Genomic DNA, 24,838 nt, shown 5'->3' on the forward strand with positions numbered 1-24,838 from the left:
GTTACCGGCTCGGCTGTTCCATAAAGGGTGCTTACAATTGAGATACCCGCACAAAACAGCAGAAGAAGCACTTCCAAGTAAGGCGTCCAAATAGGGGGTCGGAAGCAGCTTCCAAGGGAGCTTGTAGACAGCGATTACAGACAAGGGCCCCTTGTCGGTCGTACATAGAGAAATTCCCACTGCCCCGAAACCTTGTAAAGCGGGCATAGATATCGAATGATGTCGAATACGCCGTTTCACCAAGACAGCACGCCCCCGCTGGGTGCATCAATTCTGTGTTGGCGATACTAACAAAGCTGTACAAATTAAATACGACGTTAAGAAGGAGATGCGTCACTTTGATGACGCACACATTAATTCTTTCTCAAAGTAACAACTCCTGAAGCTCGTGCTTCTTGCTCTGAACACCATTTGCATTCCAGAATAGGAGTCGAATGTAGCGGCGCGTCTTTGGCTTAGAAACCGTTGCAAACAGATTATAGTCCCATCACAGTTTCAAGCATGCTGGATAAATTCGTCTTTAAAAATGCTAACATTTTTTTATTTAATTGCGATTGTTCAACTTTCGCAGTTAAAGCATGGCCAGGGGCTTTAAACCTAACGGGATATTGGTCAAATCTTAATGAGGTTTTTTGTTCTCAAACGAGACGCGTAAAAGACCACCTGGGTAACAGCATTGCTTGTAGTTGGCGCCGATGAAGTAAACTTTGCGGATTGGCTGGCTGCCTTAGGCGGGTAACATTTGCAACCTTGATAGTTAGCGGTATGTGCCTCGCCACAATTTGCACATCTAAAGGGTGTGTCTCGTGATTTGGTACACTTCGGAGTCAAACGACCCTCATTGCATTTAACGCATCGAGGTTCGGCAGTGGTGGCACTGACCAACGCGACTGCTTTTCGAAAATCTTATATTTTAATCTGAAGGTGGGAAATAGTCCTCACCTCTAAAAGCTTTTGTCGCTCCGTTCTGGGTGTACTCACCAGCACTAGTGGTAACGGTCGCCTCTTCCGCTCGCCATTGACATTTTCCTCCATACGCATCCGTCCACTCGGAGGGGTGTGAGACCTTAACGCGCAGGTCCGTCTCGACGATGGAGATATCGAGTTCGCGACAAATTCCACGAATAACAAATTTGTGTGTTTTGTACTCAGGTAATTGTTAAAATGAAATTTTTGCTTGCGCGGTATACTTCAGCGGTTGTTGGAAAAATTTTAATTTCAAGTGTATCTCTTGACCTCGGGGTCATGGCACCATTGGATTGCATAAGTTGTGTAAGGTTACTTTTGTTTTTCGCATAGGGCAATAGAAAGAGTTTTCTCTTTTCGAGTTCGCGAGGGGATTGGTGCAGTAGACGGTCGTTCATTAATAATAGGGACAGTCTCAGAAACGCTACCCTCTCTATGACAACGGTTTCTTGTAAAGCTTTTGTGGGCTTCTCTCAGTATCATGATTTTTTCGGGTTGCCGTAACCCTCATGGGGGAAAACTTACTACTATCTTTACTATTAACATTCTATTTTTATTACTAGATATATATTCATTGCTATTAGCGTGGGGGTTAACCATTATATTATTACTATTGTCGTCAGTATGGGAATTGTTGGTCATAAAGTTACTGCTACGAGTACTATTTTCCTTAACATTAGCTATTCCCTGTGACTAGACTCCCCTTTTGTAACCTTTAAAGTCTTGCTATCTTTCAGTACCACTTCGGAAGCATCTGGTTGATCTAGAATTTGTAAGGTCGAAAATATATTACAATTGTTAGTTGCATTATTAAAAGTCTCCTTACGCCTTTTAGACTTAATTTTTTCCTGAATATTTTTAGTAACTTCAAGAAGTTTTGCCTTTGTAGAATCTCACTCTTATTTGAGTTCTTCATTAATAGCCAACAAGTTAGCAATAATGCTCGAAGTTCTTCTTTAGAGGACAGACTCATAATTATTTTAAAGAAAAAAATATATATTTCTTAAAAAACTAGAGTTTAAAAAAAAGAAAGAAAAAAAAATAATAATAATAACTATAAATATATATACATAAGGTCTGTTATATAAGGTCGGAAGATATAATTACGTACTATAAGTTTCTAAAACGTATAAGTATATTTTAAATAAATCTCAAAACAATAGTAAGTTAAATAAATATCGCAAATATTAAGAAAAAAGTTAGGTGCAGGGCCAAAATCCCAACCGGCTGTTAGAGCAAAAAAAAAGTCCTCTCTAAGTCCCTTTATAATTAAGGAAAGCTGGTTTAATACATTTTTTTTAACGGTTTTCTAACACACTTAAAGCTCGATTATCTTAGCTGTTTCTTAGGTTTCGGGGCAGATGTTATAATCCTTTATAAGAATGCACTAGCTGGCACTTTTACTTTAATCCTCTTTAAAAGGAAAGTAGTGCTTAAGCGGTATTGAGCTTTTTAAAAAAACCTACTTAGCAAGTCTATGCCCCAAAAAAAAATGTTTTTTTCCAATTTCTTGCTCCGCGTTTCTATGTTTAGCTAGTGACGTCTGTGTAATGGTATTACAGTGATAAAAGCCATTCAATCTCTTCTGTAGACATTTTTAAAAAAAAATAAAATTTAAAAATTAATCGTTATCCTCTCTTCATAAAATTCAGACTGTCACTTAGCCCCGACTGCCTTGGAAATAAAACTGGGCCTACTTCATTTTATTAGTCAAAGGAAACCTCCAGTAACTAGAAATTACCGAGTATGGGGATTTTTTAAAGAGGTATACTAAATGCAATCAACCGAAAAAGAATGTTTCGCCTTAACTTGTAGCTCTTTTACTTTATTAAAATTTTTCTGTTGGTTATTTTAATTTGTTAACATCTATTTATCTGCGTCCTCCCCGCACTATTATTTGCATCGCAAATATACTACTAAAAGTATTTTGTAAATTTTTTTTTGTTTATATTAAAAATGTAAAGTTATATATCTTTTTATAAATGTTTTTAAACATGTCTAGTTAACTAAATATTTACCACTGAAAATTTACAGGATAATATTATCTAGAGCTAAAATTTTGTTTATAAGGCTCCGAACTTTCTCTATGAACTTTGTTGATTTTCTTCATCCCTTTTTTGATAAGGAATTGGACGTCAGTGAAATACAAAAATATAAATATGATAGTAATATTTTTTTTGGTTTACGCTTAATAGCAGTAAGAAAAATCTTTCTAATATTTTAAACCTTACTAAGAAAACTCTTTTGAAAATGCCTTTTTCGAAATATTAAAGTATCCTGAAAAGTATAAAGACAAAATTATTTTTAGCGACAATGCCACTATTATTATCAAAGATAAATATCCGAAGGTATTAAAGAATATGAAGTTAATTATTTTCACTGTTATTACTATTTATTCCGTATTACGTATTGACTTATTAACACTTGGCTAAAACTTAGTAATAAGTATAACCTCGTTTACTTAGTTACTTACATAACCTGCTAAAAGTATTTTTTTATTCATTTAAAACTACTTTAAATTCCCACTCATATATTTTTAATTCCAAAAATATATAAAAATTTACAGTACTTTTCTTTTTTTTACTAAATTTTATTTTTGAATTTTTTATTTTTAATTTAAACTTTATATATTAAACTTAAAGTTAATTTTACACATTTATTTATTTTTATTAGATTTTTTTTTTTTTTTTTACAAATAATTTTTTCAAATATATATTAAATACTACTTAAAAACTCAATTATATATTTTTTCTTCAAAAACTGCAAAAACTTAAAAAAATTTACAGCTCCATTTTTTCTTCCAGTTTTAATTTTTTATTTCTTTTTATAAAAATTAAACTTTAATCATATATATATAGCAAACTTAATAATAATAAAAAAAAGTAAATTTACAAAAATCTTTATTTTATATTTTTTAATTAATTAATTAAAAACTACCACTAAATCCCTTCCATTTTTTTTCGTTATTAACTGCAAAAATACTAAAAAATTTGGTTTTTTAATTTTTTTATTTTTACTTTCAACTTTAATAATTTCTTAACAAGCTTTGGAAAAGTTAATTTACTTACATTTATTTTCTATTAATTTTTACATAAAAGGCCAAATACCACTTTTTAATTATTCCCAAACGACTTATTGAAGACGTTAGATCTTTGAGGGAAAAAGACTTGCCTTTACTAAAACACATGGAAAAACGAGCGTTTTGGCTACAAGAGCAGTTGTGTTTATAGTCAATTTTTTTTAAAAAAATTTAATTTCGTTAAAACTTTTTTAATTTTTGATAATAAAAGTATTAATAAAATGTTACTAACTTGTACCTTTTATATTAAAATAAATAATATAAATATATTGATTTTCAAAAAAAGTCGAGAAGCTAAAAAATTTAGCATAATTGCTTTTACAAAAGTTATAATTTGAATTAATTTTAAAACAAATTAGTAAAACAATTGGAATTCGTAGCGATTTTATTTATATAAATTTCTATTAACAACTTTTATGATATTATTAATACTTTAAGTAATGAAGTTCCGCAAACCTATAATAATCTTAGAATTATATGTACTTCAAAATTTTATTAAATTAAGATTTAAAATATATATTTTCTTAAATTAAAACGTTTGTTGAATAATTTTTTAGATTTTAATGGTATTATTCTCTAATTATTATTCTTTATATAAATATTGTAAAAGTATATTATTATTGTATATATGTTAATAAAAACTTTTGAACTTAAAAAAGTGTTAATTTCTAATTAACAATTTAAATCTTTAGAATTATTAATTAACTTTAAATGTATAAATTTATTTTTAATACAGTTAAAAAAATAAAAATTTAATAAAGTTTATATATTAAAATAAAAATAAGAATCATTATATTAAATTTGGAATTAACATTTTTGTTAAAAGAATTTTTCTTTTACTAATTATGTAATAAAAAATTTTTTCATTGTTATTTAAAAAATGATAATAAAACTTTAGAATAAAAAAAATAATAACATTAGTATATTAAAAGATTACTTCAACGTTTTATATGGTTTAAAAGACAATCATAATTTAAAGATATAAAAAGTTTATCTTATCTATTATTATATAAAAGTGATAATTTTTTAATATTTGTTTATATTTTCAAAAAATATTTATAATAATTTTTTTTTTAAACTTTTCTATTACTTATTTTTTTATGTTCTTAAAAAAAATATTTATATTATATAAAATTAACTTTTAATACACATAATAAACTTTAAAATTTTTTTAAAATATTTATATATACCATCAAAAAAAGGAATTATTAAGAACTATAAAATTTAGTTTTTTTTTTTTAAAATTTATAGTTTGTTATTATTATTTATAATTTTATTGTAGAAATCATAATATTAAATTTTGAAATATTATTTATTATTAATGATAATAAAAATAAGACTTCCAAAATTTGAAGTTTACTGCTATTGTTAATACGTAAGCCATAATAACAATGAACTTTAAAAATACTTATAAAAAATATTTATTTATAATAATAATAAAAATAAAATTTTATAATTTGTGCTTTTGTTTATAATATTACTGAATATATCATAATTAGAATAAACTTTAAAATATTATAAAATACCTAAATTTAGTTTGTTTTAATAACTTTCAAAAGTTTATAACATTTTTTAATATAATACTATATGAAAAACGTAATCATAAATATAATATAATAGTAATAAACTTTCAAATATTAATATAAACAATATAAAACTTCTTTAAGTTTAAAAAGTTTATTATATTTTTATTAAAAATAAATAAATCTGAAACATAAAAAGCAATATATTATTATAATTATTAAAGAAAATTTTTTTATTTCTTTTTAAGTTTATTAATCCTTTATTAAATTTTTTTCAAATCTTTATACTATTATATAATTGATATTTTTATTATTACTTTATTTATTTTTATATTATTTAATTTTAAAAATATATTAAATATAAAAATTTATATAAAAAAAATTAATTATTATTATTATTATTAAATATTTTACTATTATATACTTTTTATTTTTCTTTCTAAATAAAGTTTAGGATTACTTTCCAGCATTTAACTCTTTTTTGTCTTAAACTATAAGTTTTACTTTTTTTAGTAAAAATATTATTTTTTATAATCTTTTTAAAGATTATTATTATTATAAATTTTCTTTTATTTTTATATAACTTATTTTAGTAATGGAAGTTTTACTTTTTTTAAAATTATTTTGCAATTTAATGTTTTTTTTTTAACAATTTTTTTCATGAAAGAATAGATAAAGAAAAAAAATATGAATTCGTTTTTGGATTCCATTCAGTTCCTTCTTTAAAGTTTATAATTATTATTATTATAATACAAAAATTTTAAATTTCCAATTTTTTAGGCAACTCCATCTTCACGTGATTAGTAAAGATTTTGATTCTTTTTATATGAAAAAAAAGCATCAGTGGTATATATTGTTTATTATTATTACTATATAAACTCATTAAAAAGTTAAAGTTATATGTAAAGGAAATTATAAAAGTATATAAAATTTTTTTGTTAAATAAAGTTGTACAAAATATTTTTATTATTTTATTATTTTTATATATATTATAATAATAATCATTATGAATATTATTCCAGGAGAAGTTTTAATACTGCATTTTTGTATAGAATTTCTGATGTAATTAAATGTATCGAAGAAAATGGACTTATCAAAGTTTTTTTTAATATACTATTGATTTTATTTGTTATTATTTTTATTTTTATTTAATTAAGATCGACTTTTCAGAATCTTTAAGTCTTCTTAAAGGAGAACTGTATTGCCAACATTGCGAAAAAAAATTTCCATCAATGCCTTCATTAAAAACTCATATTCGCGACCACTATTCAAATCTATAGTAAAAAATAAAAACTACACGCTTTCAATATTTAATATTAAAAGTTTCTATTGTTCAATTTAAATTAATTTAAATTCATATTAAACTCGAAATTTTTTTTTGTCAAAGCCGTCATCCATTAAATTTATTTTCGCCTCCACTATTAAATTATAGAAGATATAAAAAAGCTATATGCTTCCTAGAGAAGTTTATATATACAAAAAGAATTTAATTTAAAATATATCAAAAACCAAAGAATTTTTTTATTAATGCCTTTACTAAAACATATTGAGGTTACAATTTAAATTTAAATAAAAAATGCTGGCAACATTTATATAAATTTTATTTATACATAACTAAGAGTTAAGTAAAATTATTTTGGAACCAAAAAAGTTTCTATTTATACCTTTAAAAACAACTTTGAGGTTACAATTTAAATTCATATAAATAATTAAAGAGTTATATGCTTACAATATTTATATGAATTATATTTTATATATAAAAAATTAAGTTATTTTGGGATAAGAAAAGTGTTTCAGTAAAACCATTAAAAACCTATTTCGCTGTCACTATTCATTTTTTTAAAAAAAAACAAAAATAAAAATCATATGCTTTTATTGTTTATTATAATTAAAGTTTATATGAATAAATTGATTTTAAATCATTTTAAAATTTGAACTATATTTCGTCTTATCTTTTATTCTCCAATCCTTTACTGTTTCTTACGTTTTTCATATTTTTTAAACTATACTTATATATACGCGCAGTTCTTATGATTTTATTATTATTATTATTAAATTTCTTAAAAACAAATAAAATAACAGAACTTTTTTTTAATAATTGTAAAAATTATATAGTAAACTTGTTATAAGATATCTTTATTTTTTATTTAATTAATAAAATATTACTGTTCTTATCTTTTTTATATATATATGACATTGTAATAAATAATAAACTAATAAAAATTTTTAACTATAACTTCTAAATAATATTAACAAAATTATAAAATTTTTTATTACTTTTAATATAAAAATATAATTCATAATAACAATTTGATATTTCTGTAAACATGTGAAGTTTTATAAAATTATTAATGTAATTATAAAAAAAATTGTAATAAGATTTTAAAAATTATTAAATATAAAAGAACAATTTAAAATTATTATTATAAAAAAGGTTTAAATTTACTAGATAATACTAATTATAAATGTAAGAAAGTAATATTTAAAAAAATATATATTAGGCTTAAATTTTTATAAACAAAGTAAAAGGTTAAAGAATATACTTGGTAATAATTTAGTTAAAATGAAGTAAACTTTTATAATAACAATTAAATGTAGGTTGGAATCTATAATTTTTGTTACACTTCATACTAGATTATAAAAAGCACACATAAAAAGTAGCCTTCGCCATCTGTTAGACTCTGCCCTTGTATTTCGCGTGGCAATAATTTCGCTTAAGTTTGTTAAAAGTAAAAAACTGATAAAACTTATAGCGCAAAAAATTAGTTCCTCATTTATAAATTCAAAATGATAAATAATAAAAAAGTTATTAAAATCATTTAGAAATTAAACTTTTTTGAATCAATGTTTTACATTGTATTTTGTACGTGTACAAATGCTCTAAGCGCTAATTCTTAGTTCCTCTTTGAAAATTTAAAGGGTAGGTACCAACGAAGTTATTAAAAACTTATACTTGTTATATTAAAGTGTTATTAGTTTTCTCCTATATAAGTTCAAAAACGAGGTATAATTAAAGTTTAAAAATCATATAAACGTTAAACTTTGATACCAAGGTTTTGTACGTGTGCAATTATCCCAGGCCTAACTTGTTAGCTTTTCAGTTATAGATTCAGAACGATATATAAGTCGTTAAAGCCAGTCAACTGTTAAAATTTATTTTAAGGTTTTCTTTAAATTAAAAATTACTAATTATAACAGTAAGAATTCTTTCTAAAGTTATAAGGATTTATTTAATTGAATTTTGAAAAAAACCCTTAATATTAAGTCCTCCAATATTAATTCAAGAATAAAATTACAATAAACGTTTTATATTAACGTTTCATTTTGTACTCGTATGATTTCCCTTGCTTTGATTCTTTTAATAAATTACACTTTTCAACTTGAATAATATAAAGTCAAGTTATTATTAAGCGCTTATATAATGCCAAAAGCTTTAAGTTTTCGTTAGTATTAATATATTTATATATTTAAGAATTCTGTTTAACTGTTCCAACTTTTCTGCAGTTTTTCTAACTGAACGACAGAGTAGTTTTTTGAATGGAGTATAATTGTTTTATTAAAAGTATAAATATTTTATCGTGTAGAATAAAAAGAATGCCTAACTGTAAGTTGCAGAACATTTTCAAAGTTTAATTTCTTTGATAATTTTAATATTTTTTTTAAAATCATGTAAAAAGCTATTTATAAATATTTTCAGTACTGAACGTTACAATTAATTCTTTGTATTGTTTTAATTTTTAAAATAATTCATACTTAATTTTATGTGCAATAGTTAAAATCTATAAGTAGACTTATTTTATTTTTCTTGCTGTAAGTAATTAAGCCTGACTGTTTTCTATTCAAAAAAGTTATTATAAAGTTAGTAACAAATAATTTTTAAATGGAAGACTACTAAGTGATTAACGAAACGCATAAATGTAAATATAATAAAATAACGAACTTTCTAACCGTCCCTTTCTTTAGAAATAGTATAATTTAATTATTCGAACTTTATTATATGCGCAAAAGTTAAAATCTTTCAGTAGTTTTATTTAAATTTATTGTCAATAACACAAATTTCTAACTTAATAGCCAAAAAAATTAAAAATGTTTAGAAAAGAAGGCGGTATCCTAATATAAATTACAAAAATAAAGTTGATGACAAAAAAACTTAAAAAAAGACCACTTTAAGGTAATTGACGTAAAGCTTGAGCGATCAACTCTTCAAAAATTATGAACACAACAGCATTTATATATAAAGAAATACTATTATTTTCCTATAACACGTTCATTTCTTAATTATTTTTTTATAAACCTTTTATAAGGTAAAGCTTAAGGACGTTGTACTAATTTACTTTCAAGAATTTTATATTAGAACCAGAAAATTCTAAACAATAATTATAATAATAATTTAGGACACCAACTTAAATTTTTTATAAATTAATTTACTAATAATTTTTATAGCGAGCAAAAAAAAGATCAGTAAATTAACTCAAGTAAAAAGTACAAATAAAAGTGTGACCTTCAAGCTCAACTTAGAAGTATTTAAAGAATTTAACTATCTGCACTTCTATTTAAAAAATAAATAGAATATATATAGATTTTAAATTCCTATATAAATTGTTGATATAAAAGATGCCTTTTACAAAGATGGCCAATAAATCAATATAATCTTTCGACCAAAATAAAATGAACGAGTAATTATATAACTTTATTTAATAATTTCTAAAACAACTTTTCTATACTACAAAGTTTTGCTTATAAAATAAAAGGAGTTTAACGAATTTCTTTTCTGCTTCAAGCATTAGCTTTGACTTTTGGATTCTTCAGCCCCACGACTCTGTATAACTCTTCTAATAACAACAATATTATTATTATAAATAATAATAATAATTAGTAATAATAGTGGTAGTAAAAATAATACATACCGGCTGATAGAGTTTCTTTATCTAAGAGAGCTTCAGCAATTAGATGAAGTTGCCGTTCGTTAGATTTAATTATATTTTTTGCTTTTTCATAAGCAGACTAAATGATTATTATTATTATTATTATCATTATTATTGTTATTATTACTTTACCTGGCATAAAGCTTTAATTTCAGAATCAATTACTTTCTTCGTCTCGCTACTAATATTAGTTTCTTCATTAAAGCAGACTAAACCCAACTAAAAAAATTTGTATTATTCTCTTTAAATAATATAAACTTTCCTATATTAAAAAAAAATAAAAAAAGAAAAAGAACGCATGTATCAATAAAATGAAAATTAACAAAAAGTATATGCATAATAATATAATAAAAGAATAAGTTTATGCTTAACATATTGATAAAAGTATATAAAATAATAATAGTGAAATGAATTATTATGAAAATAAAGAGAAATATGATATCAGTATATAAATATTAAATAAAAAATAAATGAAAAGTTTATAAACTTTTTCGCTCATTCCATATTTCATTACCATCGACCTCGCGACTTGCGTGGCTTTTTCGATATCAGAATGGGCCCCTTTTATTATTATTATTATTATTATTATTATTATTATTATTATTATTATTATTATTATTATTATTATTATTATTATTATTAAATATTAACTACCACAAAGTATTTATATGATTATAACTATAACTGCTATTACTATTATTACTTATATAAATAATTACTTTTAAGAAACTACTCTAATTATTTATATGATTATAACTATAAAACTATTATTATTATTATTTATATATATAATTACTTTCAATTAACTACTTTAATTATTATTATTTCTATAGTGATAACCCTTTCTGATAATAATAAAGTCAATTAATATTTATTATATTAATATCCCTGTTGACACGTGTTCTTTGCCGAATATAAACTCTTCCGCAACTCTTCCGCCCATACAAACATCCAACGTGGCCAATAACTGCTCTTTCGACCAATTAAGCATATCATTCTCAGGAAGTTGCATAACCTATACTTATTGTACTTATTATTATATATTTTATATATAATACTATATAAACAGAAGTAAAAAATTGTATAAAATAGGATGTTAATATAAATATCCTGCAAAATATAAAAAACAAAGAAAAACTTTTGAAATATAAATAATAATTATAATAAAAACTTATAGTAGATACATAAAAAGTATTTTAAACAAAAAATATAATAAAACTTTTATGTAAAGTTAATATAAATACTAATAATAGAAAAATATTTTAAAAAAATTTTAATAAATAATAATAATAAATTTTTTGACACTATTATAAAAAAATAACTTTAAAAAAAATTTAAAACTTTTTTTATATTTATTTACTTTTTATATAAATAATTAGTATTAACTTAATAATATATTAAATATTTTTTAATTTTTTATTATTCATTATATTTATGAAAAAATTTAATAATAAATATTTACATAAAAAAATAGGTAAAAGGTAAACTATATAAAACATTAAGTACTTCAGAGCTTTTTTAAATAATATATTATCTATTTTTTAACTATAAATAATTATTTTATAAGTAAATATAATATAAGCGTAATAGTAATAATTAAAAAATAAAATACAATAATCAGTAAAAACGTAAAAAAATATAATATTATTAAGAAAACTTTAAAACTTGTCGAGTGTATTAATAATTTTTACTAACGAAACTTATTTTATAAAAAAAAATAATAAAGAAAAAATAAATATAATTATTGTAATAAAATAATTATGAACAAAAAAAAGTAAAAAGTGGCAAACTTATTATTTTATTTATATATATTTAAAAAAAATTGTTATAAGAAAATGTAAAATATTAAGAACAAAAAATTCTTTGAAAATTTTAGTAATATTATTCTATATATCAAGAAAAATAGGTATTTGCAAAAATTATTATAATGAATTGTAAATCATTATATTAAAAAATACTTAAAAACTTTATATCATCATATTATTTAATATATTTTTTAAGAAATATACTTAAGTAATACATAAAATAATTATAAATTAAAGAAATTTATAAAATAATAAACTAAATAAATAAAAATATTACTAAAAATAATTCTACTTTATATTATAATATTAAATATATTTTGTACTAAACATATTATAATCATAAAGTATAGTAATAAACTTTAAAAAAATAAAAAAAAATATTATAAAATACATTTTTAAACTGTTTATTAATAACACTTCAAAAATTTATAGTAATTTACTAACTAAAATTATTAAATTTCATTATTTATTGTAGTATTTATTATTCTTAAAAAAAATAATATATATCATTATAAGCATTTTATTATTTTTTTTACTATAATTATGTATTTTATACTAAATATATACTAATAATTATAATTTTACTTTTTAATCATTAGAAAAGTACCTAAAATGTTAATATATATAATAGTAGTAATAAAGCAACTTTTATGACTAATATATAATAATGTATAATAGAAATTTGAAAAAACATTGAAAAGCATTTAAAATATAATAAATGTAATTAAAAGTAAATAATAAATAAAATAATCCTAATATATAAAAATAGAATAAACTTAAAATCGGAATAAAAAATATTTTAAATCTATATAATATTTATAATAAATCATCAATAAACTTAACTGTTTCATTATTATATAAGTTTTTATAAAGTGAAAAATATATAAGTATATAGTATATAAAATATCTTCATAACATAAAAATAATATTATAGTTAATTTATTATTATAAATTTAAAAAAAATAGATTAATTATTATATAAATTATTTAAGCTCATAAAAAATAGATAATAAAATTTTAATATATAAAAAAATATATAACACGTTTTTAAAGTTTATTTATTTTGCCTAAATATAAAAAAGTTTTTTAAAAAATAAATAAAAAGATAAGTAAGTAAACATAATATTAATATTTTTTTTCGATTTATTTATATGAAAAAGATTTTATATAATTAATAATAATTTAAATAAATATTTTTATATAAAAAATATATAACATTATTTAAAAAAAATATCTTTTTTATTAAAAGTTCTTAAAAAATATAATATAAGTTTTAATAATTACTTAAAAAATTAATAATAATATAAATATTTTTAAGTTTTTATAAAGTCATTAAAATAATAAATATTTAAATAAAAAAAATATTATAATAAAAAAAAACTAATAAACTCAATTTTTTAAGTTTTATTTTGTTAAATACCAAAAAAGTATCAAAAATAAAACTTTTTGAAAAATAATAATAAATAAAAGTATAAATAGTATCAAAAGAAGGACTACATGTTTACTATAATAACTTTAGTGATATATTTAAAATCTTTTTTACTTAAGTTATAGTGGAGTACAATTAGACTTTTTATAAAAAAAAATATTGGAATGTTTACTATAATAATCTTTCCCAAATAAAAATATTTATAATATACTAACAACTTTATAAAGTTTTATAGGTATTCACTACAGTTTATATAGATAATATATACATCCCTTTATTACTATTTAATGCTTCTATATAAGAACTACAACATAAATATATAAACAATATGATAATAATAATATTAAAGATTTCCTCTAAAAAAGTAATGACTTTCCTTATTTCCTTATATTTTTATAATTCGCTATAACTCTTAAATCACACAACATTTTTTTATTAGTACAAAATAAATTATTAAAAGTTTAAAATAATCTTTAAACATCTACAAAAACTTTTCAGCCTGTCAATGTTTATTATGGAAAGGTCAAACCATCCCCAACGCTTTTCCACGTGGCATTATTGTGGCTTTGTGAATGGGCAGAGCGCCTTTAGTCAGCATGGCCACGAGCGCGTGCCCGCCTGATGATTATTAGTGTCATAATACATTGCAAAATAAGAAATTGTTGCAGTTTAGAAAAAATAAACAGCTAACTTGCGGTAATAGAATATCTCAATCAATCAAAATAATAGATGATAGACATGATTGAATCATACTAATAACAAATACAAAAAATTGCTAATAAAATAATAAGAGACTAAAATAACTTAAAGGGACCCAAAAAATTTTAACGGGTACTTTCGTGAAAAGCCACGGAGCGGCGGTTAGCCTCTTCAATAACGGAAGATTTCCTTTCGGAGCCCATCAAGATTTTGTCTCTCGCGTATTCCAAATGGTACATCTCTACTTCCCTTTAAGATAATGTTGACATATTTATTATAAAAAATGTTAAGACCTTTGTAAATAGGACTGATAATAATTATATAAAATAAATCATGATACCAAAAATTGAAGGCTTATATATATAATAATAATAATAATAAATAATAAAAGCATAAGCTTTTTTAAAAAATAATAAATAAAGTACTTTAGAATTACATACTTATAAATAAATTATAATAATACGAAAAAAAAATTTATAATATTAATTAAGTAGAAAGCATACCGCTTGACGAATTAAACTTTAATAATAAAATATAAGTACTGCCATAATATATTAAATAAATAATAATACATATATAAAGCTACATATAATAATTATTAGAAAAAGAGAATAAAGTATAAAGGATAAACTTTATACATAAAATAATAAAACTGTTATAGAATATATAAATATATATATAAGTTATAATAAAAAAAGTTAAAGATACACATAACAATATAAACTAGCATAAAGTATAAGGATTAAACTTTGAAAATAAAATAATAATAATTAAAGTATCCTATTTATTATTTAAATATTTTTTTATTATTTACTTTTTACTACTATTTATGAGATTATATAAATATATTCCATAAATTATATCAATACAAACATTAAAAGCTATATATAATAAATATAATAATAATAATAAAAGTTCTTTAAAAAAATAACGAAATAAAAATATATTCAATAAACTATAATAGCAAAAAAAATTAAAGCTTTAATAATAATTAAGAAAAGAGAAAAGAGCAATGCATAATATAAAATAATAACAAAAATAATAATAATAATAATAATAATAATAATAATAATAATAATAATAATAATAATAATAATAATAATAACTTTGCAAGACGCCCACCTTTTTCCCTCCACGGAGGCCTTCAGGGCGGCTTGATTCACAATATTAGCCAAGTCGGCGCCAGAAAGACCATGAGTGTTTCGTGCTAAAGTCGACAAGTCAACATCTATTGTTATTGGTCAAAAATCGCTTAATTTAAAAGGTGATTGGTGGTTGCCTTCCGAGACGGGAATATCTTTTATATGAGCTTCAAGAATTTTTATTCGCCCCTTTATGTCGGGCAAAGGAAGATTCACATGCTTATCGAAACGTCCTGATCATAATAATATTAAGTAATAATAATAAACAACAGCAATAATAACAAAAAACCTGGACGGATCAAAGCTTTATCAAGAAGTTCGGGAAAGTTTGTGGCTCCAATAACAATGACACCTTCGTTTTGTGCAAAACTTACGTGTTGGTGCGATAAAAGATTATAAATAAAAATTGTTAAGACTAAAAAGTTACTAAAATATACATATAATAAAAGTTCGGTAAAATAGATGAATTCGAATAATGATAATAATAATAAACCCGTCCATCTCTACTAATAATTGATTTAACGTCATTTGGCAATAGTTGGGGTCTTTGGGGTTTCTAACTCCGCCAATCCCATCAATCTCATCAATAAATATAATGCACGGCTGCTTTTTCTTTGCAGCGTCTTTTATAATTATAGTAATCACAAAAACATTGTAATAGACAATGTATATATAAAAAATTACTAAATTTTTATTCGTTTTATATAATAATAAAATTTTTTATTAAAAATCTTGTATTAACAAAAAGTTGGCAGGTAATCAAATAAGACCAAAAATGCTAAATTTGACCAAATAGTTAATAATCTGTGAAGGTTTAAAAAGTAGTAGCTTTAAATTATTTTTTAAAGTTACTACAGCCTTAAAAAAGCTATTTACTATTGGTTAATTCGTATACATTAAAATTTTATGCATATAAAAACTACTCAACATCTTCAAAATGTGCTAAGATTCGTCAAATAATTTATTAAAAAACCAATAAATCATTAAGAAGTATTTAAAAACGCATCATATTACATTACTTTAAGGTATATTTTGGTTGGCTAAAAAAACACTAATATTAATAAGGTATGTTGATTGGCTAAACTCCGAGCAATATGAAAATTAATATTACTAAATAAATCCCGAACACGTCGAGCACCAACCCCAACAAACATTTCATCAAACTCCGAGCCTGTAATATTAACCGAAAAAGTCAGTGAAAATAAAGAAAACAACAAAAGCCGTTTAGAAAAGTCAATAATGAAAAAGTGCACTAATAAGAAAAATTAAAATTCCGAAAAAAAATATAGCAATTAATTAATATATAAGGAAATTAATATAATAACGAAATGCGTAAAAAAAAACCGTTGATTTAAAAATAAAGAAAACAATAATATTGTATTAATAATTTTTAGTTACCAATAAAAATTATCATCGTTATACAAATTAAAAAAAAATTCTTGTTTTTAATTCAAAAAATATTAATAAAAATTTAACTCGTAAAAGTTTTTTGCTTAAAATAAAAATTATTAAAAAATGCATATATAGTTTTCTTTGAAAAGTATTTTTTACTATTTCATAATATATACAGAATGGACTTTAGAAATTTTCAAGGTATAATATATTTCTATAATTTTATAGAATCATTTATAAATAAACTTCTTTATTACGTAAAAAAATAAAGTAAATAAAACTAAAAATAATTATGAGTAAAAAGATTTAACCAAAAATATTAACTTTTAAAAAGGTTAGACTTTACTATAACATGCCAAATTATAAAAAATTTGGGTCAGGAAAATAAAGATTATAAAAACTGCATTAGTCATTTCTTTAATTTTTTATCTGTAATTTTATATATAAATTAATATAAAAATTTATGTTTAATAAAAAAAAATTAGAATAAATGCATTATAAAAAAAATTATAAATATTTAGTAAAGAAATATATATATAAACCATTTTAAGTATAAATAAACATTTTAAAAAATAAAAGCAAATATACTTTGAATTAAAAAAGTTATAAAAAATTATTATATATTAAATATAAAAGAAACGAATAATAAGTAAACTTTACTTTATTTAAAATAATAAAAATATTTTTTTTAATTAATTTGTAATCATTATTAGAGAAAATTTTAATGCTTATAAAAAATAATAATAAAGTTAACTTTTATAAAAAAAACTTTAAACAATATTACAATAATAATTATTTTCTTATTATGATTTCTTATATATAAAAAAATTAATATTAAAGTTTTTAAAATTCAATAAATTATTATTAGAGAGTTAACTTTAATATTGCAATATAATATCGTAAAACTTGTACTATAAATCTATTATATAAATAATATTAAGTAAACTTATATAAAATAAAGAAAATATAAAAACACTTTTCTTATAATTATAATTATACGATCAAAATTTTTTAAAGTAAAAAAAATTATTATGAAAGTTAAAAGTAATTAACAGAAAATTATAATTATTATTTCGCATTCGTATATAAATAATAAACATCAAGTAAAATTCTACAAACATTATAATACAATAATTATTAACTTTGATTATATATTATCATATTAATATAATATCATGTTATACTTTTATATATAAAATATTATTAAAAAAAAGGAATGCAACTATTAGTATTCTTATTACTATATAAAAGTTATATGTTTATATATTTATTATTACTTTACGATTCTAATAATTATGATAAGTAAAATAATAATATAAACATACAATTATTATGCATTTGTGTTATATATAATTATATAAAAAAACACTTGAAAGCTAAAGAAAGTACTAGGAAATATTAAATGTTAAATATTTAGTTCAAAAAAAAATGTCAACATAATTAATATGAAAAGTTTAAAAAACTATTATTAATATATAAATTTACTTAAGATTAATATAAATAAATTAAAATTATTTTTTTGGTGTTCAATAAAAAGGTTTGTATTAATAATAATATAAAAGTTAACCTATTAAAATTTATAATAACTATTACTGTTATCCTATTGTTAAAATATATAAGGAAAAAATTCTACTAACCAATTTAAAAGAAATTATACCAATTATAGTTGTTAAATTTCAATAAATTGTAATAAAAAATTATCAATTTAGTATAAATGGTTACTTCAAGTTATTTGTGTTCAAAAAGAAACATCATAATAAACCTGAACAATAGAAAAACGGAACGTCGGCCTCTCCAGCAATAGCTCTGGCCAATAAAGTTTTTCCTGTTCCCGGCGGACCAATCAAAAGTACACCTTCATACAAAGTTTTACAATCAGAAACAAAATAAAACTTACTGGTTAAACTTGTGCTTATTTGCACTTAAAGGGCAACAAAACAATTTTTACACATAACGACAATTTTTAGAAATGATATTACAATGAGTAACTAAAGTCTCGCAAATATTATTAAACCAGTCAACTAAAAAGTACCAAAAATTGAAATGTAAAGTGACACACTTTATGTCTATTAGAATAAATATATTCTTATGTGCTTTGTTTATAATAATTCTATTCGGGTGGGAAATCGCTTTTAGAGAACAAATAAAGTTTGAATATGCCAATTTTAGAAGCAACTACCCGTAACACACAGTCATACTTTTATAAAAAAAAACATTCAAAAGTAAACTTCAGTCCTTTAAAAAATAATTCTAAATAATATATGTATTATAAAAAAATAAAAGTAGATATTAAAAAAAAAAAGTTCCACAATCACGAGTAAAAACTTTAAGCAGCTAAAAAAAAACCTTTAGGCAGTTTCCCTCCTAAACGAGTAAATCTTTCGGGATTTTTCAAAAATTCCACAATTTCCTCTAAATCTTCTTTAGCCTCATCAACGCCACGAACATCTTCAAATTTATATCTTTAATAGAAAACATATTATAAATCTCAAAAACTTTGTTTATAAAAATTAGTCATTTAGTTGACTACGATAACAAATAAAAAAAAATTACCACTACTACTGCTTTATAATGTATTTTAATTTATGAACCAAAAATATAATATAAAATTTACTTCCGTTTCTGAGCTTGCGGCTCGATCTCAGAATGTAAGGAAACGCCTCGATTTATACATCAAACACTTAGATATTTTGAATATATTTAAAAAGATATTCAAAAAAAAAACCTTTTCCCAAGCCTTTTTCCTCTAACAGTGCACTTAAAGCAGAAAATCCAATAATACTGAACACGGCAATTCTAATAACCTAAATTCAAAGATAGAATTTGTTAAAGAGTTTTCAGAAAAAAGAATTAAAATTTACCTTCCAAACTTGAGAAAGAAAAGTTGGCTCTTGCATGGCAACAATAATCGGCTTAGAAAGTGTGACTGGAACAGGATTGCTAGAAGATGAAGTTAATCTGGTCCGTTCCAGTTCTTTATTGGGAACTTCCTTAAAGCTGTGTACACTCCTCACTGAAATTAAAAGTTAAATATATATAAAAATATATAAAAAAGTTAAGTAGACAAACTTAAATTCTGAAGATCAAGATTATTAATTTTATCAGTGGCCACTAAGGCTTTTAAGTATTCCTTTGTTCCAGAATCATCAATGGCAAATTTACCACTTTCTACACGTGAAATAACCTGTTCGAAGAAAATACAAAAAAAAACCTTAAACGTAAATATTTAATTATTTATAAAAAATAGACGTACTATAAAAAGTCTAAGGCAAAGATGCGCAAAGAGGTAATAAATTATATTATATTATAAAAAGCTTTTTTATAAGCTTAATAGAAAAAAAGTAAATTTAACAAATGAGCCTAAAAATACTAAAACTAAAAAGAAATAAATAAAAAACGTTATACAAAGAGCACGTATTAATAATAATAAAGCGTTATATAAAGTAAATTAAAATAAACTGAAGTAAATCTTACGAACAAATATAAAAATTAAAATATTTAATAAGAAATTTATAATTAATATTAAATTTTATTTAAACTAGCTACATAAAAAATCTTAATTTGGCTAGAGAATAAATAATAACATCATCAAATCCTCCTTTAGCATTCAAATGGCTCAATAATACATATTGTTTCTTCGAATTAAGAGGCTGTGCGTCAGCTTCAGCTTGCATCCTCGGTAAATTAATTTCATTCCAATATGAAATTTTTCTAAACGCTTTAATAGGAATTGAAAAGCGAAAAGGGTTGTGGCGCTTAGATAAAGAAGGTGGTAAATGGGTCATTAAGCGAAAATTATATATAAAGGCCATCTCCGATGCTTATAACCTCTAACAAAAATACATTAAAAGGGTAACGTTACAAAAACAACACGATATCGCTTATGTTAAATTAAAGCTTAAAAGTTGTACAAAGACGTGCACGAGGGTGGTAAGCTACGCTTGCTTTACTAAATAAGGAGTACAATGCGACATGCGTGGAATTCGCTTAAGCTTACAAGGGTTGCTTGCATACAAAACACACTTTGTTGACATGCAGGAAATTAGTAGTGAGAAAAGAAACTAGTTTGCTTGAATAAGCTTGGATTTTATAAAAAAGTAAATAGTATATTATCTCCTGCTTTTATATGACATAGGTACAAGTGACGTATGCTTAAATAATATTCATTAACAAAAATAGTTTAGACATATTGCTATAAAAATTAAATTGAGCCTTTTTATATAATTTATAAAAGGTTCTCAGTTAAACTACACAAATTTTGTAGACATTTGCATTTTTTTTGAATCCACGATCTTGTGTTTGCGCATCAATGCTTTAAACCGCGGAGCTACTACGACAGCTCTCGATGATTTTTTACGTATTTAACCTGTTAAAGAACACATTTTGTATGTTTATTTCAATTCTCGAATTAGAGAGTACAACTCTGAGAAAGGAGAACAATACGCTAAAAAGGTAAACGGAATTTTTTCGAGTTGATAACTGGTAGTTATTAGAAAGAAAAAAAATTAAAAGAAATAAGAAAAGAAGCACAGAGCCGTTTCAAATTTCCTTGACTGATACAACTAATTCTGACAACAAGATTGAAGGTGTTTCTATGTCAACTGAAAAAGTTGAAATTTTTACTTCCAATTCTTTGAGAATGCACCATAAGACGGATACTTTTTAAAAGCAGATAAAAAACTAGACAGCAAAGAAGGAAGACTCAACCCCCTTATTTATTAGAAAGAAAGAACTATGACAAAATATCAATAAGGAACTTTTAAAGAACCATTTCGATTTAAGCATAGCCACTAATGTGTCCCATGGAATCAAATTATGGCCTTCTTCCTCAAGTGATTATCGAAATAAAAGAAACCAGTTTGTTGCTAAAATATGCGAATATTATAGTTATGAGCTTCTTGAAGATAAGTGTTTTATAGTAATAAGAGGACCAATGACAGAATTAGATGGCAGCTTTATTTCTGAAGACCTAAGAAATTAAGGATTTAACCTAATTGAAGCGAGGATATTGAGAAAGGAGTGACAACTTATAAAAATACCTATTGTTTTACTTAAGATACCTAAATTTGACAAAAAAATATGACATTACTGCACTCTGTAGAATCAAAGTAACTGTTGAATTTTTATAATTAAAGGACTATGATTCATTGCTCTCACTGTCTGTCGTATGGCCACTTAAAAAAACAGTACGGAAAACCACTTTGTGTTAGATGTTAATATAAAAAAAAAACTCCAACAAATTAACCTCCCAATGACCAATTATACTCTGGACATATTATTTGAAACATTAATATAAGGACGTCTCAGTGAGTGCTTAAACTTTAAATTGCATTTTTGATTTAATTTTGTAAAGTATATACGGAAAGATTAAGAGTAATAAACGGACAACAATTTTTCCTCATTTACGGTTTTTCCTCCTTGCTTTTTTTCGTTGGCCTTATTAAAAGTGGTGGAGAACATTTCCTCCACGAGTACCTCAGCTAAAAACTATACTGTGTGTATGTGCAAACTGTAACTACAGAGACTGTGTGCATTTGTCCCGAAGATTAAAAATTATTCATGCAAAAAACAGAGGCCAATTTAAAAGTCAAGCTGCAAGCCCTGAAAATAATAAATATTAAATCGAAGCCCGTAAATAATAATGTGGAAAATTCTGTAAACTCACAGTCAGATGTGCAGGTTACTAATAGTTCCTTAGTAAATACAAAGATCATGCTTGAAGTAAACATCCTCAGCTTATTTTCATTTGCACAATATAAACTCTCAAAGTTTTCGCACTTGCTACTAAAAAAAAATTTCTAGAGTGCTCATGGCACCTGTAACTAAATAAGAGAATTTTACGAGTTTATTGAGGGTAAGGAATGTTTATATTGCTCTAGTTGGAAGACCCAAATAAAAAATGACAGTTTACTATTAATAAGTTACTTAATATCGCAACAAGGGATACAACGGCAAAGGGAGCGGAACGGTCCTTATATTTAAAAAGTACAATTCTTACACTGAGCTGAAATATAACTTTGTGGATGAGTTTGTAATGTTTAATTGCTAATAAAACGTATATAGCCTCTGTTACGTGCTTGCCCGAGGCAAATATCTTTCAAAGGTATGCAAAGCAATCAGTAGAAGTTTTTGGTTCGGCCCATATCTTTTCTACTCGGTACAGTTTTTGTTTTATTTCGATATTTTAATAAATGAATTCTGTCCCCCTAGTTGGGCGCCCACGTTTTGGCATTGCACATTTCTAACAGTTTTAAGAAAAGATTTGCTATAAGGGCATTCAGAAATTAAATATTGGTAGTACTGCTACTTATATTCTTGAATATTCGATAGAGCTAAACCAGAAAACAACTGTAGAAACAACCTTATTTAGAAAAACATAACCATACTTAAGTTTTAGTAGCTATTAGCAAATATAGTTTTTACATAGAACCAAAATTTTAAATTTTAATTGTTTGCTATATTCTACATCAGCTCTATTGAAGTATACATAAATAAATAAAAATTTATTCTTTTGTGAAGTTATCAATGCTTGACGACCCCGAATAAATCAACCCTTCTCTCGTATTTGCCCTCTGACTATTCCATTTTTTGTACGCTTTTGTAATGAAAACCGTACACTTACGATGCATTACTGCATTAAGGTTATATATCCCGGGACTCTTAACTTTAATGAGGTTACTTTGAATATAAGTAAGTTTATTTTTTACTAATTGTCTGGCAATCATAAAATTTAGATGAAATTGACATGACGTGCGGGAAGGTTTAATTCATATTTTAAATCAGCCTTTGTTGTTGAATTGTATAAATAGTTTACTATCATACATAACCAAGTTATTACTTTGATAAAAATAATGAAAATAAAATGGCTGCAAAGTTTTAATATTAGTTAATTCATATTTAAGTATTAAAAAATGTTTATTAGGTAAAACAATTTTGTCTGTAGTTTAAAGTTCGAAATTTTATAAATAATAGTGACTTTTCCTTATTATTAGTTCAATTATCTCGAATTTTTAAAATTATTTGGTCAATCGCAATTATAATTTTTAAATTATAAACCGAAGTCAAGTGTATAAAACTTGGAGAAAAGCTTTGCGAAACATAGAAGTTGGTGGACAACAACGTTCTTGTGAAAGACTGAACCGAACTACAAGTTATTTTGTGCTGACTATTATGCCTTAACATTATAAAATTTTAAGTTTTACCATTAAAACAGTTATTTATAAAGCTTAAGCTGTAGGTTAGACACTTTTTGATATAAAATAATAACTTTTGCTACAGTAATATAAAATGAACTGCTGTGCTCATAGCCACTATTCTAAAGTTTTTGCTTCTATGTCACTTCGCAACTGACTAAAACCTATGCACTCTTTTTTCGAGTTACGAATATTCTACTATATAAAATCTATGTTGTTAAGTAAATTTTAACGCAATTTCATTTTTAAATTATAAGAACAATGCAAAATAAAGAACTTCAAAATATCTTATACTTGGCAACCTGCTCGCTAGTCAAAGTTCTTTGTCATTTAATACAGCCCTTACGATAAATGAAATTGGTGCCACATTTTTCTGTGGTACAATTGCAATAAATGCGACGATGATGAGAAAGTTATTTTATTAGCTTATTATTAAACCCACCCTTAAAGTCATAAAATTACTGGGATTATACCACAATAGTATGGTATTCGTAACACCAAAGACACAAATTAAAACACGAAACCTAAAATACACAATATATGGAAAACACAAAACACTTATAAGAAAACAAATAAACAGAATACAAAAACATATTGCATAACACTAAGTAAAAAGTACACAACCATATAATATGCACAAATACAAAGCACTAACCCTTTCACAAGAAAACGATCCTTGATTAAT

The 24,838-nt window shown here is 23.3% G+C and overlaps 2 protein-coding genes across 2 annotated transcripts; both read right to left on the bottom strand.

Moving 5' to 3' along the window:
- Positions 1-10,308: 10,308 nt before the first annotated feature.
- On the bottom strand, positions 10,309-11,053 carry LOC135146661 (ATP-dependent zinc metalloprotease FtsH 3-like). Its single transcript, XM_064078787.1, has 4 exons — positions 11,008-11,053; positions 10,626-10,712; positions 10,476-10,572; positions 10,309-10,400 (listed from the first exon to the last, which is right to left on the bottom strand). Exons 1-4 carry the CDS (start codon positions 11,008-11,010, stop codon positions 10,345-10,347), a joined length of 243 nt encoding a protein of 80 aa, XP_063934857.1. The 5' UTR covers positions 11,011-11,053; the 3' UTR covers positions 10,309-10,344.
- A 301-nt stretch (positions 11,054-11,354) lies between these two features.
- Positions 11,355-20,692, bottom strand: LOC135146660 (uncharacterized). The gene is made up of 15 exons (XM_064078786.1): positions 20,545-20,692; positions 20,030-20,144; positions 19,822-19,973; positions 19,686-19,764; positions 19,575-19,620; positions 19,307-19,422; positions 18,723-18,815; positions 16,680-16,739; positions 16,062-16,191; positions 15,858-15,937; positions 15,706-15,801; positions 15,549-15,654; positions 14,563-14,675; positions 14,257-14,345; positions 11,355-11,508 (listed from the first exon to the last, which is right to left on the bottom strand). The coding sequence occupies exons 1-15, from the start codon at positions 20,632-20,634 to the stop codon at positions 11,368-11,370; spliced, it is 1,506 nt and encodes a 501-aa protein (XP_063934856.1). The 5' UTR covers positions 20,635-20,692; the 3' UTR covers positions 11,355-11,367.
- Positions 20,693-24,838: the final 4,146 nt, after the last annotated feature.

The sequence above is a fragment of the Zophobas morio genome, unplaced genomic scaffold (assembly GCF_036711695.1).
Source record: "Zophobas morio isolate AGI-343-1 ecotype UQ-CSIRO unplaced genomic scaffold, CSIRO_AGI_Zmor_V1 ptg000255l, whole genome shotgun sequence".
NCBI lineage: Eukaryota > Metazoa > Arthropoda > Insecta > Coleoptera > Tenebrionidae > Zophobas > Zophobas morio.